Source organism: Amaranthus tricolor, chromosome 10 (assembly GCF_026212465.1).
Source record: "Amaranthus tricolor cultivar Red isolate AtriRed21 chromosome 10, ASM2621246v1, whole genome shotgun sequence".
NCBI classification, from domain to species: domain Eukaryota; kingdom Viridiplantae; phylum Streptophyta; class Magnoliopsida; order Caryophyllales; family Amaranthaceae; genus Amaranthus; species Amaranthus tricolor.
In genome coordinates this window covers 2,144,370-2,159,439 of record NC_080056.1, presented here as the reverse complement: position 1 = coordinate 2,159,439, position 15,070 = coordinate 2,144,370, and the positions used below count along the sequence as shown (strand labels likewise).

The 15,070-nt window shown below is 35.0% G+C and overlaps 1 protein-coding gene and 1 pseudogene across 3 annotated transcripts; one reads left to right on the top strand and one right to left on the bottom strand.

Moving 5' to 3' along the window:
- The first annotated feature begins 758 nt into the window (after window positions 1-758).
- LOC130826244 (protein SEMI-ROLLED LEAF 2-like) lies at window positions 759-11,663 on the top strand. 3 transcript variants are annotated; one of them, XM_057691833.1, is made up of 20 exons: window positions 759-1,255; window positions 1,420-1,713; window positions 2,686-2,760; window positions 3,011-3,126; window positions 3,605-3,719; window positions 3,855-3,983; window positions 4,354-4,401; window positions 4,842-5,026; window positions 5,116-5,312; window positions 5,397-5,689; window positions 6,292-6,441; window positions 6,537-6,935; window positions 7,383-7,532; window positions 7,650-7,725; window positions 7,977-8,104; window positions 8,395-8,586; window positions 8,665-8,802; window positions 8,906-9,022; window positions 9,723-9,932; window positions 10,142-10,726. In XM_057691833.1, exons 2-20 carry the CDS (start codon window positions 1,567-1,569, stop codon window positions 10,310-10,312), a joined length of 3,036 nt encoding a protein of 1,011 aa, XP_057547816.1. In that variant the 5' UTR covers window positions 759-1,255; window positions 1,420-1,566; the 3' UTR covers window positions 10,313-10,726. The 3 variants fall into 3 exon arrangements, with proteins under 3 accessions (XP_057547816.1, XP_057547817.1, XP_057547818.1); XM_057691834.1 differs by lacking the exon at window positions 10,142-10,726 and adding an exon at window positions 11,206-11,663 and having other exon boundaries at window positions 874-1,255; XM_057691835.1 differs by lacking the exon at window positions 759-1,255 and adding an exon at window positions 2,569-2,609 and having other exon boundaries at window positions 1,576-1,713; window positions 10,142-10,725.
- On the bottom strand, window positions 11,456-13,672 carry LOC130825917 (sugar transport protein 6-like; annotated as a pseudogene).
- Window positions 13,673-15,070: the final 1,398 nt, after the last annotated feature.

The window sequence follows — 15,070 nt, the reverse complement described above, 5'->3', positions numbered from 1 at the left end:
ATACTCCAACTCTATACATAAGGCAAATAATGTGATGTCCCAAAAGTAATCACAATTCTATGTGAACAACAATTATTTAATATGCAGTATTGATGATGATCATTGCTGCAGGATCATGCTGTTTCCCTTTACTTGAATGAGTCTACCTGTCCGTGCTTCAACTTGTAACATTCAACTAAGAGGGCATTTATAACATATGTGAGAATTCGGTATATATCTGACTTTATAATTGAATTTGACTTTATAATAAATATAAATTTATGTAAAAATTATTGTGGGCATAAAACTCGATTTTAAACTGATTCGAAATATCTGACATAAAATCGATTCAATTAATGACCCTAATCAACACCTTTGTATTTAACTATAGCAAAATTAAATAGCTGTAATAGATTCTCCCAGAAGATGAAATTTAGGTTATTAGATTGTAGGTTTAATTTGTTTTATAGTTTTGCCCTTGAGATTTTAACATTTGTGAAAAGTCTAATCTAAAATTAGCGTTGACTAATTTTATTGTGTTTCATTCTTCATACTTGACCCTACTTTAATACTTTTTGCTTCACTCCTTTAATTCATAGTCCTTCTACATGTCCATTAGCACTGTACAACTATTTTAGTGTAAATAAGCCTACAAAAACTTTTTTCGAAACTTCGTGGGAATTGCACCACATTCATTCTAATTGGATCGGGCATAAATATGAATTGGTGGATCTTATCGTCATAAGTGATGGGTATGAAATCTTGCCCTTTTATATCCACTTAGCTTGGCCATACTTGAAAATATTGAAAGGTTGACTAGTATGAAGGACAAATTTAGACGTTGAAATAATTTGACATTTTCATATTGGAATTTGGAAGAACCATTTCACCAATCATCATTACAATAATCCAAAAAGGGACACTTAACAGAAACTTTTTTTAATAAAAAAAATGTAACGGTTCAATTACTGTGCCAATATGATGGAAAATATTGTAAAAACATACAAAAATGGCAGATCATTTCTCTGCTTACCAGGAGAAAGACAGACCATTGGAAAAAAAAAATTTGATCGCTTTCATATTATATAGAATAGAAAGTTCTATTCTTTTATGAAATTAAATTAAAGATTCTATTTATTTATTTATTTATTCAAGACAAAGAAGAAGATCATAAAATTCGCTGCTCATGAATTTCCAGAAAAATTGATGCATTTTTGGTTCAGTGTTGACAGCATTCCAGCCTTGGTTTCCTGCTTCTTCAAGCATCGATCCTGAGGTAACCCATTTTTATTTCCTTTTTTTTAAATTTAATTTTCCTTTTTTTATTTTTTTTTTGAAATTGGATTGACCCAAATGATAAGTTTTTCAATTTTGTGCATTCAATTTGAGTTATTGTATTGATTTAAATGATGAATTGACCCATAATTTTCTTAAATGTAGGCTGGTTCTGGAGAGCAAGAAATACCCAATTTTGATTTTGAGATTTTTTAATCTTAATGTGGGAAGAATATCAAGGAAAAAGAAAGATTTGATTTTCTTGTTTTTTGTAAATTGTAAATAAATATTGGTGGGATTTTGTGAATAAATATGAGTGTTGTTTCTGGGGTTATATCAAGGCAAGTTTTGCCAGCATGCGGTAGTCTTTGTTTCTTCTGTCCTGCTCTTAGGGCGAGGTCGAGGCAGCCTGTTAAGAGGTACAAGAAATTGATTGCAGATATTTTTCCCAAAACCCAGGTCAGGTTTATGCATTTTTTGCTTTTATGGGTCAATTTATTCTTCTTTTGTTGTAAAATTTTCTATTGAATTCATATTAATGTTTGTGATCATTGTTTTAATTTATAAGACTAATGGTTTTTTGACTGTGAGGCTACAACTACAATAATGCTAAAGCTTTAATCCTAAACCGATGGTTGTAGCATTATTCCACAATGCTTGTCACTCGGGTGAACTGATGTGTTTACTGACATTGCTTGAACGAATACTGAGCATTGTCTCATAGAGATATGGAACCATTTGTTCTCTAGGATGTCATGACTGACTGTCATGTGGTAGGGTTTAGAATGTCATCGTCTCATACGAGAATTTGTGCTCGAGTATAGCACAATTTATTTTCTCAATCATCATGCCATTATATTACGGAACCAATTCATCTTACCTTGAATTAATACTAGATTAATTTTAGAATATAATCGATTAAGAACCTAATTTGATTACACACATCATGTGATAGCTTCTTAAGGCCTTATAGGTGTGTTGTGACTGACGGTTGAGGAGAACTAATCACGGTGGTAACAATCGAATGAGCTTTTTCTTGGATGATTACATTATGTATGCTATTATTGGAAATAGAGATTGGAAATTTAATTGACAACAAATTGAATAGAATTAGTGGGGATAAACATTGTCATTATGAAGTGACAGTGCAAAAGAAATATCCTTCTGCTATGTTTTAGTTTGCTTATTTCTATATTCTGTACATGTTAAGAATGGCTGTCCTGCTCCTCATTAGCAGGATTTGTGTTTACTCTCTTGAGGACTTTGCTGCTTATACGACTTTTAACTTACTTGGTTTGTTGTTCATCATTGAAGATGTTATGTGATGTCTGCAATGCTTAGAATTGGCTCAAAGGGTAATTATAGTTATTTGTCTGTTCTTTCTGGATTGTGTCTCATATAGTCATATTACCATAAACTTTTTTTTGATAGGATGAAGGACCAAATGATCGGATGATTGGGAAACTTTGTGAATATGGTGCAAAAAATCCTCTGCGTGTTCCAAAGGTGCTTTATCTTTTAAATTTGTGCCTGCCCTTTTCGTCTAGTTATGCGCTTCTCTGCGTGTATTCTGCTGCTTTTAGGTGTATATTTTGATGATTGATGTTTCACTGAGCACTGCCTGCTTTCACTTTCTCGTATTTTACTCCTGCATATTTGTTGATCATTTTTAACAGATAAGTAATCACATGCTGTCTACCTGCTTTCTGTATTGTGATGCTCGATGTTTCACTGATCACTGTATTCTGTTTGTCAGATCACAAATAATCTTGAGCAGCGGTGTTACAAAGAATTGCGAAATCAGAATTATAATGCTGTGAAAATTGTCATGTCTATCTACCGAAGATTATTGGTCTCTTGTAAAGATCAAATGTAAGCCAATATTACATGTTCTTTGGTCTGAAGATTATGGTTTTTCGGTGAATATGATGTCTTTTTCATTCGAAGTGTCACAATAATTTGAAATGATGTCAAGTGGCTGCATGACTTGTTATGCCATTTCGCACGATTATGATGCACGACTTGTTATATCTGTCGCAATAATTTGAAAAGATTTTCTTGGTTCACTGATTGGTTCCACGTACACTTATTAAGTGTAGCAATGTGATCTTTCCTTTCTATTAAGAGTCACATTGAGGCCCTAAGTGGGTTAATGGGGTTTTCATACCACCAAATATTGGTCAAGACCATGAGATATTTCTTCAACCAGCCTAAAATACGGGTTTTTACACCTTTACGGTGAGGGTAGTATTGATTCGGTAAATGTGAAAACCTTTACAACCTGCCTGAAACAATGCGACCTTGCTTTTGCTATGCTGATCCTCAATGTTTCTGACTTTCTACTTTGCAGGCCTTTGTTTGCAAACAGTTTGCTAAGTATCATGCACATTTTGTTGGATCAGACAGGACAGGATGAATTACGGGTTATAGGATGCCAGACTCTATTTGTTTTTGTTAACAACCAGGTATGTATTATAGTGAGTATTCATTTTTCTTCTCACTATTTTTCGTATATCAGTTATCGAAGTTCGATGAAATTCATTATTTTTCATATCTTACGCATATAAATGTCGTTATTCTGTTTGGTTATTTGAGTTCAGAAAGATGGGACTTACATCTTCAATTTAGAAGACTTTATTCCAAAGCTTTGTTTGCTAGCACAAGAAGTAGGGGAAGAGGAGAGAGGATTTCGTCTTCGAGCAGCTGGACTGCAGACTCTTTCTGCAATGGTGATTTTGCGCAATTTAGTTATTCCTTTGTGCTAGAACTTTTGCATCTTCGTACCATTTAGTTATTGGTTTCAAATGGTGGTAATAAGAATGAATTTTAGTGTGAATTTTTATGAAATTTGTTGTTTTATTCCCTTAATGAGGCTCATCCCGAAAGAAGTATTTTTCTTCACAATTTTCCATTACCACCTAAAACCGCATTCCCAATATTTTCCACCTAAATTATAATTTCACTAACATTCCCACCATTTAATATCAAAACCAAACAAGCCGCTTATTGGGGCCCGCTGATTTTTCAGCTTTGTGAAGAGTACTTATATGGCTGGTGCTAAATTTGATAATGTAACTTTTGTGCTTGTAACTTTTGCAGATTTGGTTCATGGGTGAACATTCCCATATGCTAGCTGAATTTGATAATGTAAGTAAATTGGAATTCTTTCCATTCTTCTGTACTTCTGTACTTATTTATCCTCTTGCCTTTCAAATTTCACATTTGGTAAAAAGTAATTTTGCATATTGCATTATTATCTTACCATAAATAGCTTTGGGGGGATGTAGAAGCTAAAACTGGAACTAATGAGCTAGAGGTGATCAAAACAGACCCAATGACCTGAAATTTACCCGACCTTGTAACTGAACCCGATTTTACCCGACTTCAAAAATGATTTACAATCATATAAAAAATATGGACACAAAACCCGATTTCAAACAGACCCGAAATACCTAACCCAAAATCAACCCCACAGCCCGAATGAACACCTCTTAATGAGCATTAACCGAGCCTTTATCTTTATTTGAGTTCTTCGAATGCTTCATAACTAATCACTCATTTTTACAACTTCCTTTTTTCCTACACAGGTTGTTTCAGTAGTCTTGGAAAACTACACAGCCCCTCAGAAGAACACAGGGGATGACACAGGGAAGCAGGGATGGGTGCAAGAGGTGCAAAATGAACAGGGTCATAATGCAGCTTCAAATGATATTTTAAAGATTCCTACTTGGGCAGGGGTTGTAAATTCTAAGGGGGAATTAAATGTGTCAGAGTAAATATTTTGCACAAATCTTTCTCTCCGTGTCATCCTTTTTATAATGAGTTCTTTCACTCACAGATATAGATTTTTCCCTTTGGCAGGGAAGTAGCCCAAAACCCGGGTTTTTGGTCAAGGGTTTGTCTGTACAACATGGCTAAGCTAGGCACGGAGGCTACCACCACAAGACGTGTTTTGGAATCCTTGTTTCGTTATTTTGACAACGGATGTTTATGGTCTCCAAAATATGGGGTTGCTAGTCCTGTTTTGAAGGATATGCAAGAAGTGATGGAAACATTTGGTAAACATCACTTATCTCTCGATTCATTGTGTAAATCATTTCAAGATGATAGATTGACTATAGCTTTGATGGAAATTTTCACAGGTCATAGTTCGCACTTTTTGTTGTCGATATTGATCAAGCATTTGGATCATAAAAACGTACTTAAACAACCCGATATGCAGTTGGACATTATTGAAGTCACTACCACCCTGGCCGAGCAAGCAGAAGTCGAGCCTTCTGTTGCTTTGCTTGGTGCTATAAGTGATGTTATGAGACATTTGCGCAAAAGCATTCATAGCTCACTTGATGATTCTAACCTTGGTTCTGAGGTTATCAAATATAACAGAAGGTTTAAACAATTAGTAGATGATTGCCTCGTGCAAATAACCCAAAAGGTATATTTCCTCACTAATCATGTGCATTTCTTATTTATGCAAAGTTGTCGGTAATGTTTGCTACAAAAAGTCAATCGGAAACATTCTCTTTGTTATCACTAGGGGTGTTCAATGGGCTGGATAAGGGCCCTTAAAACTTAATATAGGCTTTAAATAGGCCGGACTTTTTAGAAAAGCCCGGCCGGACCCATTTTTATTACTAAAAATTATTTTAATCCTCATTTATTAATTTAAAACAATTAAATTTATCATTTATAATAATTTAATTGAATAAAATGTTAACAATCCCCATTGACATTGCCATTTATAATATTTGAATCATACATTAATTATGCTATTTACAAAGGTTCATTTATGTCCTTTTATAGCCCACTTTATTTTAATTATAGTAGAGCCCATTTTGGCCCCGCCCTTGCAAGATCCTTCTAAAACGGGCCGGATAAGGGCTCAAAATGGGATCTGGCCCATTGAACACCTCTTTTTATGGTAAGATTGCTTACATGTGACCCCTTGAAACCCCGCCTTGGTGGGAGCCACTTAATGGGATTGGGATGTTCTATTGAAGAATTTTGATAATTTGAAGTCTTGGCTATTGTTAACAGGTTGGAGACGCAGGTCCGATTCTTGATATTATGGCTGTCATGCTAGAAAATATTTCCAGTATTACAGTTATAGCCAGGACTACACTACTTGCAGTGTTCCGAACTGCACAAATTATTGCTCCCTTACCAAATGTTTCATATCAGAACAAGGCAAGAAAAGCTGTTTTGTCTGGAAACAATTTTGTTCATTGATTTCTCAAATATTTAATGAATTTGTCAATTTTATTTATTTTCTATGTCTTCAGGCATTTCCAGAGGCTTTGTTTCACCGATTGCTTCCAGCAATGGTCCATAAAGATCATGAAACTAGAGTTGTGGCTCACCGTATATTCTCTGTTGTTCTTGTACCATCATCAGTAGCTCCTCGTCAAATTTCAGCTCTGCCTATGTCTGGAAAGGCTGCTCATATTCCGAGGTCTCTTTCTAGAACTGTCTCGGTTTTTTCATCCTCCGCTGCGCTGTTTGAGAAGTTAAGGAAGGACAAATCAGGTAGTAAAGCGAACATTCCTATTGAGGTGGGAAACAATAATGGTGGGATGCTCAATAGGTTGAAGTCATCTTATAGTCGAGCACCGAGTACCAGGACCCCAATGCATGTAGTACCACCCGAGGGAAATTCTCTAGGAAACTTGAACAAGGAAGTGGTAAGTTCAATCTATTTATTTTTCATTCTGTCTTTCTCTTGCTTTGCTGAATGCCTGAGAAACTCGATTAGCATTTTACATTTTGCACACAAATTCATGTGAGAGACGGTTTGTTTGAGAGATCGTCACTTATTTTGTTGGCCTATAAAGGAAAATGTAGAGTAAGTTACTCGGTGGGCATTAAGGATATTGTAAGTAGGCATTAAGGATACGGTAAGTAGACATTAAGGATGATGTAAGTAGGCATTAACAATTCAGTAAGTAGGCATTAAGCTTTAATGGGCTGGACCTGAAAGACAACTCCCAGAGAAACGGTCTCTCAAGTGACCGGCTGCATTTTGCAAGGCTCTTATACAGTTTTTGATTAGGCATGTCAAGCCAATGAAGTTGATTTGTTAAGTATGTATTCAATTTGATGAGTGATAATTGTTTCTACTGTTTATACAGGCAGGATGCTCTCTCAGGCTGAGTAGCCGTCAGATCATTCTTGTTTTGTCGTCAATTTGGGCTCAATCGATCTCTCCTGAAAATACACCCGAGAATTATGAGGCAATTGCTCATACATACAGCCTGGTTTTGCTGTTTTCTCGTGCCAAGGTGATTTACGGAACATACTATTTTTGGCACATATTCTTTTCACTGTCTGTTCATGTTTCTAAACATATTATTTTTTCTTCCCTTTAACTCTTTTGATTAACCTTTCCTGGATCATAGAGCTCTGGTCAAGAGGCACTTGTTCGAAGTTTCCAGCTTTCATTTTCCTTGCGAGGCATTTCTCTAGCAGAAGGAGGTAACCATTTATGTCTTGACCTTGCTTAATCCGTTTTGGTTTGTTATACTTTAATTTCCCCGTCGAATGATAAAATTGGATGAAAAAGAACCATTTAAAAAGCAAATTATGGTCGGTTTTGGGCTATTCTTGGGCAAATTTGAGCAAATCGCGAATTAGCTAGTGCATTATGTTACACTGCATTCTTGGAGGCGGGATAGAGTATGGATGAAAGTCTCATATACATCTTCGATACTGTATTTCTGGTGCAGGGCCCCTTTCACCATCACGTTGTCGATCACTCTTCACTTTGGCCACAGCAATGATCATTTTTTCAGCAAAAGCTTACGATATCCCTTCGCTTATCTCTTGTGCCAAGGCAACACTTAACAACAAATCGGTAGGCCATTATATGATTGTAGTTTAATCATATTACCATATAGTTAAATGTTGTGACCAAGATGCAGTGTCGAATTCTCTGATACTGTTTCCTTTTACTCATTATATATGCACGTAAATGGAGAGACTCTTTAGCAGCATCCTCTTTTATGGGTATGGTTGCCGCCTCCTTTCCCTCTGCAGACTCTGTTCATAGTTTCCTATGAGCGGGATATACTGGGTATGATGATGATGATGCATGTAAATGGAGGGCGGTCAGGATGCTGATGTAATCATTTTCTCGGTTTCCAGATTGATCCATTTCTAAGTTTGGTTGGAGACAGCAAATTGCAGGCTGTCAATAAGAATGCTTCTATACAATTTGGATCCAAAGAGGATGATAGTTCTGCTCAACGATATCTATTAGAAATCATAATCTCTGAGGACCAAACCAGGGAATCCTTTGCTTCTGAAATTCTAAAAAGTCTTGAAAAGATGACGGACGTAAGTTAAAATAAGAGACATTAAACGCTTTGTGCTGTCACTTGCGACCTAATAATGACTTGTGGATCGTTTAATCAGGCTGACATGTGCAATGTAAAGGAGCAATTGCTTAGTGAATTTCTGCCAGACGATGTGTGTCCTCTAGGAGCGCAGATGTTCGAGAATCCTTCCAAAATATACGAGCTAGATCCTCGACAAAGTGTATGCCATGACGAAGTAACGACTCTTCACAGCTGACTATACGTATTTGCTAGTCTTAGATACCGCGTTTATTTGAAATAGCACGAGGACTAACTTTGTGTCGTGTTTGCTTGTTCAGACTATTCCTCTCTTTACGATTGATGACGATTTAACGAGTCATAAACAGCCTAAGCCGGAGTTATTACTGACTGTAGAGAATGCTAGTCTCTTGAGTGTCAATCAACTTCTGGAATCAGTATGTTCTCTTCTTTTTACTTGAAGTTTCTCGATGTCAAAGTCGATGATAATGATTTTCTTGAGTTATTGTATACTTAACAATCTATCGCTCAAGTGTATTTGAACCCCCCAACAGAAAGCTTAAATATCGAATGTTATTAGCAAAGTACCAATGATCGATCTTGTATGATTGTAGTTAAGCGGGTTTAGTCTTTCCATTGTGAGAAGGCAACAATGTTAGTATCTAAGAATAGAATGTTCATAAAGAGTAGAAAGAAAGCTTGGGCTTCCACCCATCCTCCCTAAGATAGTTGGGTTTTGCAGTTTGATGCAACAACAACAATGTCAAAGTCTTAACCCAAAAGATTAGAGTTGGCTACATGAACCAATAGATCAGTTTTAAGTCGCCCAACTGAATTCTTCTTGTCCATTCATTTCGATTTTCCACCGTCTCAACTGTAAATCTAAATCTTTCATATTCTTTTCCAGCCCTGCCCTTTAGGCATCTTCGGTCTTCCTCACTCCCCTGAGTTCCAACTTTTTATCATCCTCACTGGTTTCGGGTTTTGGAATTAACGCTAGACAAATAATGGAAGTTCAAAGTCGAACTTGTATTTTCATCTATCGATAACCAGCATTCATATGCATCATTTGTCTTGTGACTTGTAAGCATGATTCATTTTTGAGCATAATTCTATTTCTCATTCTTTTTCGTGCAGGTCGTGGACACAGCTCAACAAGTAGGAAGATTTTCTGTTTCGACCGCCCCTGATTTGCCTTACAAAGAAATGGCCAGTCATTGTGAAGCTCTTTTGATGGGTAAGCAGCAGAAGATGTCCAGTTTGATGACAGTGCAACAAGAAAACTTATTCAGCCTATGCATACAAAATGTCGACCTTCAACCGACAAACACAGCACCTTATTTACAGGTAAACATACAATTTGTTGACTTCAAAACCTTATTTGCCCATCATGTCGATAAAAGAGCATCGTATGAAACCATTTAATGTTTTGTTCTTAGCATGACTCGAAAAACATGATACAACATCCTTCCATTACCCCCAAGCCAAAATTGGCTCCCATCGAGACAGATAAGAAATGCACATGATTTAACGACTCATTTTGATATATGATGCAGACAGGAAACCCTTTCCTTGACGAGAACTTTACAATCCCCGTGTGCACAACACCGCCACCTTTTAGTCCCGTACCCTTGTTATGTGCAACAGAACACCAACATCAGCCACATCAGTTTAGGCTTCCGACTACATGTCCTTACGACAACTTCTTAAAATCCGCGGGGTGTTGATTGAAAAATAGTACGAGACATTCGAATGTTATAGAAAAACCGTAAAAAATATCTATGCCGCACACAACAGGCGTTGCGGACAAAGTAGTTATAGGATCAATCAGCTACTTGTGAAGCAGAGATTCCAAAAATTCATTTCATTCCTTTTTTTTTGTAAGCAGTTACTGCATACATGTATCTTATGGGATTTTTTGAGTCTGTAGATTACAGTACAGTTTCAGTTTCCATTTTGTAAAAAAAGAAACAATTTATGATCAAATTATTGTTGTTGGCACCAAATGCTTTCTATATATGGAATAGCAGAAACAAGAAGAACTTGATTGTGTATATTTGCCTGAAAATTTATGAAAAAGTGAATTGTTTTGGATGTTTTTTTTGCCAATTATAGTCTTAAAGTTTGGTAGATTTGAATATTATCGCGACTTTTTTTGCCAATTACTAATTTAAGAAAACAATACTGTTGCTGCCATCTTTACCTTAAATACTGATACCATGTTTTGAACACCTCTAGTTGAAGCTATTGAATACATATATAATATCACTAGGCTCCTCATATTGGGCACTAATTATTCCACCTGAAATAAGAGATTGATGAAATTTGAACCTATGACCTTTTATTCACTTGCTTTTAATAGCATGTTAAGAATTTAATAAAAAGGTTAAGTTGATGGTAGAAGCTGTAAAATATACTTCTATTTGATATTACTATAACTTGAATTTGTGAAAATCTTTTAGTAATGAAAATGAAACACATTATAATACCAATGAGACATAGAAAAGATCAAGAGGTAACTAATCCTAAACAATAAATAAAAAAAAACTTGGTTAACACAATTCCTAAGCCTGAGAAACCTGATTCTGATCATCACTATCCATAAACTTCCTCCAAACAGGATGTTTCTTCCAAACTCGATCCACAAAAGCATCGGAAGGAACACCTTTAGTCTCGGGCAAGAGGAAAACCACGAAGATTTCCATGACAATGATCCACACCGAGAAGAAGATGAAGATGTAAGCTCTCATATGGCATAGCATTGATAAGAATGCTTGAGCAATTAGGAAGGTAAACAACATGTTTGAACTCACTGCAAATGCAAATCCTAATGTTCTTGTCTCAATTGGGAAAATTTCACTTGGTATTAACTATCCTAGTGGACCCCATGACCATGCAAAGGACATCACAAATAAGCATGTTAATAGTACTACTAACATTGCTGCTGCTTTTCTGTCAACTTCACTATCAGAATAATTCCTATTGTTATCTGCATTCATTTAATCACAAAAAGGAATCAGTAAAATAACCAATTTGATAATGTTACATAAAGAAAAGTAATATATTTGAATCATCATCATCAAAGTACTTAGTGTATTCCATTCATAGGAGTCTATGACTAGAATCTGGGGAGAAAAGGAAGACGACAACCTATACCCATTAAAGAGGATGCGGTCATAGAGTCCCTCGGCTTGAGAATGGTCCTTAAAAAGAGAGATTCATGCAGTGAAAAGCTGAAATTGTTAGCTGGTTTGACCACCTGAAAGTATTGACCGACTTACTAGTCGATAATACCCTTACCACATATTACTCGTTGAGTCGAGCCCAACCGATTCAACAGCTCTACTTAATTTCATAGAACCGACAACCATATATGGAAAGAAAAGAGATAAATGCGAATCTTTCGGGCAAATGATTGTTGGTTGGAATTGTTGGCTGGTTTGACCACCTGAAAGTATTGACTGATTTGCTAGTCGATAACACCCTTACCACACAATACAAGCTAAGTTTCCATATAGGGAAAGAAAATTAGAAAGTACCTGGCAAATAAACATTTGAACACAAGCTTGAAGAAGCAAAACCTTTCTTCCAAACCTATCAACTCCATAAATAGAAACCAAGTTACTTAACACATTAACAAGCCCAATAATGACAGCTGAAAGAAGTGAACCATTACTCTTAAACCCAACAGTTTGGAACAAAACAGGAACATAAAACATTATGGCATTCATCCCTGTCATTTGTTGGATAACTTGCATTAATACCCCAATTACAAGAGGAGGAACACTCTTCTTTTTCCTTAATTCCTTGTAAGGATGCTTAACCAACTTAGCTTGCTCACAAGCTTCCTTAATCTGTTCATACTCGGTTTCTACATTGTCGATTCCCCTGATTCTTCTTAGAGATTCTCGACCCTCTTCGTATCAATTTCTCTCGATTAAACTTGTAGGAGTTTCGGTTATGATAATCGAGCCAACTAGTAGCAAGATAGCTGGAACTATGGCTAAGCCAAGGGATACCCTCCATTCTATTGGGTGTAAGTTTAAGGTTGCAAACTCTATAAGGTTAGCTATTAGTATTCCTATTGTGATTAGAAGTTGGAATAGAATGTTTATTGCTCCTCTGTATTGAACTGGTGCTATTTCTGATAGAAACAAGGGTACTGCCTGCATTGTTACAAGTCATATTTAGTTTACGAACAGCTAACAGCTACCCACACAGCTACGCGACAATAGGAAAGAAACATACTATCAAGAAACCAACTCAACCAAAAGCTTAAGCTGTTGGAGTGATGGTTGAGGCCCTACGATATGTTATATACTCTAAAATGCCCCTCAAATGAGAGCCATTTGGACTAGAACCTAGAAGTATGGATGCAGCATAGAGCCTCCTCATACCTGATGCTAAATACTCCACTTTAAATGAGGGGTGGTTGAGATTTGAATCCGTGACCTTTTGTCGTGTTGGCTTCTAATACCATGTCATGAAACCAACTCAACCAAAAGCTTAAGCTAATGGTTGAGGCACTAGGATATGTATATAATTTAACTCGCCTCATCACGCGACACCCATTTGGGCTAGAAGTGAGGATGCGGCATAGACCCTCCTCATACCTAGATCTAAATATTCTACTTTAAATGAGGGGAGATTGAAATTTGAACCCGAAATTTGAACCTGTAACCTCTTGTCATGTTGGCTTCTAGCATCATGTCATGAAACAAACTCAACTAAAAACTTAAGGTGATAATTGAGATCCTAGGATATGTTACTATAACACTTACCTCGTTACCAAAACCGATGCCAACACCCATGAGAAGTCTACCAATAATGACCATACAAAGATAGAGAAAAAGTGCACTTAAAGTAGAACCCATCAAGAAAAACACAGATGAAATAAAAATGGCAGGTTTCCTTCCATAGATTGTGCACACTTTTGATGCTACCAAACTTGAAACAAGTGCTGACAGATATAAAGAGGATCTAAATAGCTGAAGATATTGATCATTAAATTTGCAGTAATTGCTTTCTTCAGCATGGTGCTTTCTTGTGTACACTTTTGGGAAGAATTCTTTCAGAAAATCATCCATTCCTGTCACTCCTGTTTTTCATCTAAATGAGTGAAATATAATTCGCTAGTTAGTTTTTTTTAGAATTTGTAATTTGTTTAAATGGTTTAAAAATAGACTAAAATCTATCATAATTCGCTTTTTTTAAATTGCAATTCGGCAAAACTATTGACAAATCATGTCACTGATCCAAATCATTATTTTCTTTTTAATTTTTTTATGTTCTAAAAATATAATTTAATATGTCACTATTAGTTGCATATTTCAGAACGAAGGTAATATTAATTTTAGAAATTTCGCTTTTTATGGATTTTAAAATTCTCATCTTTTATTTTAAAAATTTTCCCATATGAATATATATAATTATATGTCCATCAAAATCATGATTATATTTTTAAAAGCAATTTACTTAGAAAAATAATATACTTGCTCCAATCAAAAACGAGCCAGTTATCTTACAATTCATGCCTTTGTTTCCTAAAAACCGTTAGTTAACAAGAAAAAAAAAATAATTTCGAAGTTACTTAATAAATAAATACTTATACCTTATGTAAGTCGAAATTGTACATCATATATGACATGAATATGTGTTTAAGGGTTCTAAATAAAAACTAACTAATTCTTTTTGTTAATAATAATTTTAACTTTTTGAGAGAATCTAATATAAAAATTGGAAATAATTAAAATTTTATAGTTATTTTATATTTTCAAGAAAGAATAAATAATAAACTAATAAAGTATAATTAAACTTTTATGTTTTCAAAGTAAAAATAATATTAAATTACATTAAAAAATACAAGATTTTTTCTTATGTATATATAGCCTTTACGACTGTATATATATTTTTCTTTAAAAAGTAAGTAAAAATTAACAAGTCATTTTCATTGCTATCAATTAGTACCGATAACCAAACAAGCCATTAAAAGGAAAAAAAAGTAACTCTATTCTTTTGTATCAAATTCAAAAGAAAAAAAATATAAACTTGATCATGTTGCTTTAATAAAGCAAGGTTACTTTCGGAAGAACAAATAAAATAAATAGATGATGAAAAATATACATCTATAAACGATATAATAGAAGAAAATAAATTTGTAAATGAAATTAAAAGAAAATTATAAAGTTATTATTATAAATAGATATATACAAAATATAAATTTGTGGATGAAATTAAAATTATATAAAAATCGATGTGGATATATAGATTTTAAACTATCCCAAAACACTTGACTCAAATCAACCTAATAATAACTCAAAAAGATAAAAAGATAAATTATTTTATAGGTTCATAATCTTGTCCCACATCGAAAGTTGAAGTTAGATTTGAAAGTTTTATATAGCTCTGCGAATTATAATGGTTACTCAGGTTTGAAGGTTGAAGTGAATGGGCTATAGACGGGCAGTCAAAGCCCAGGAAAGTCC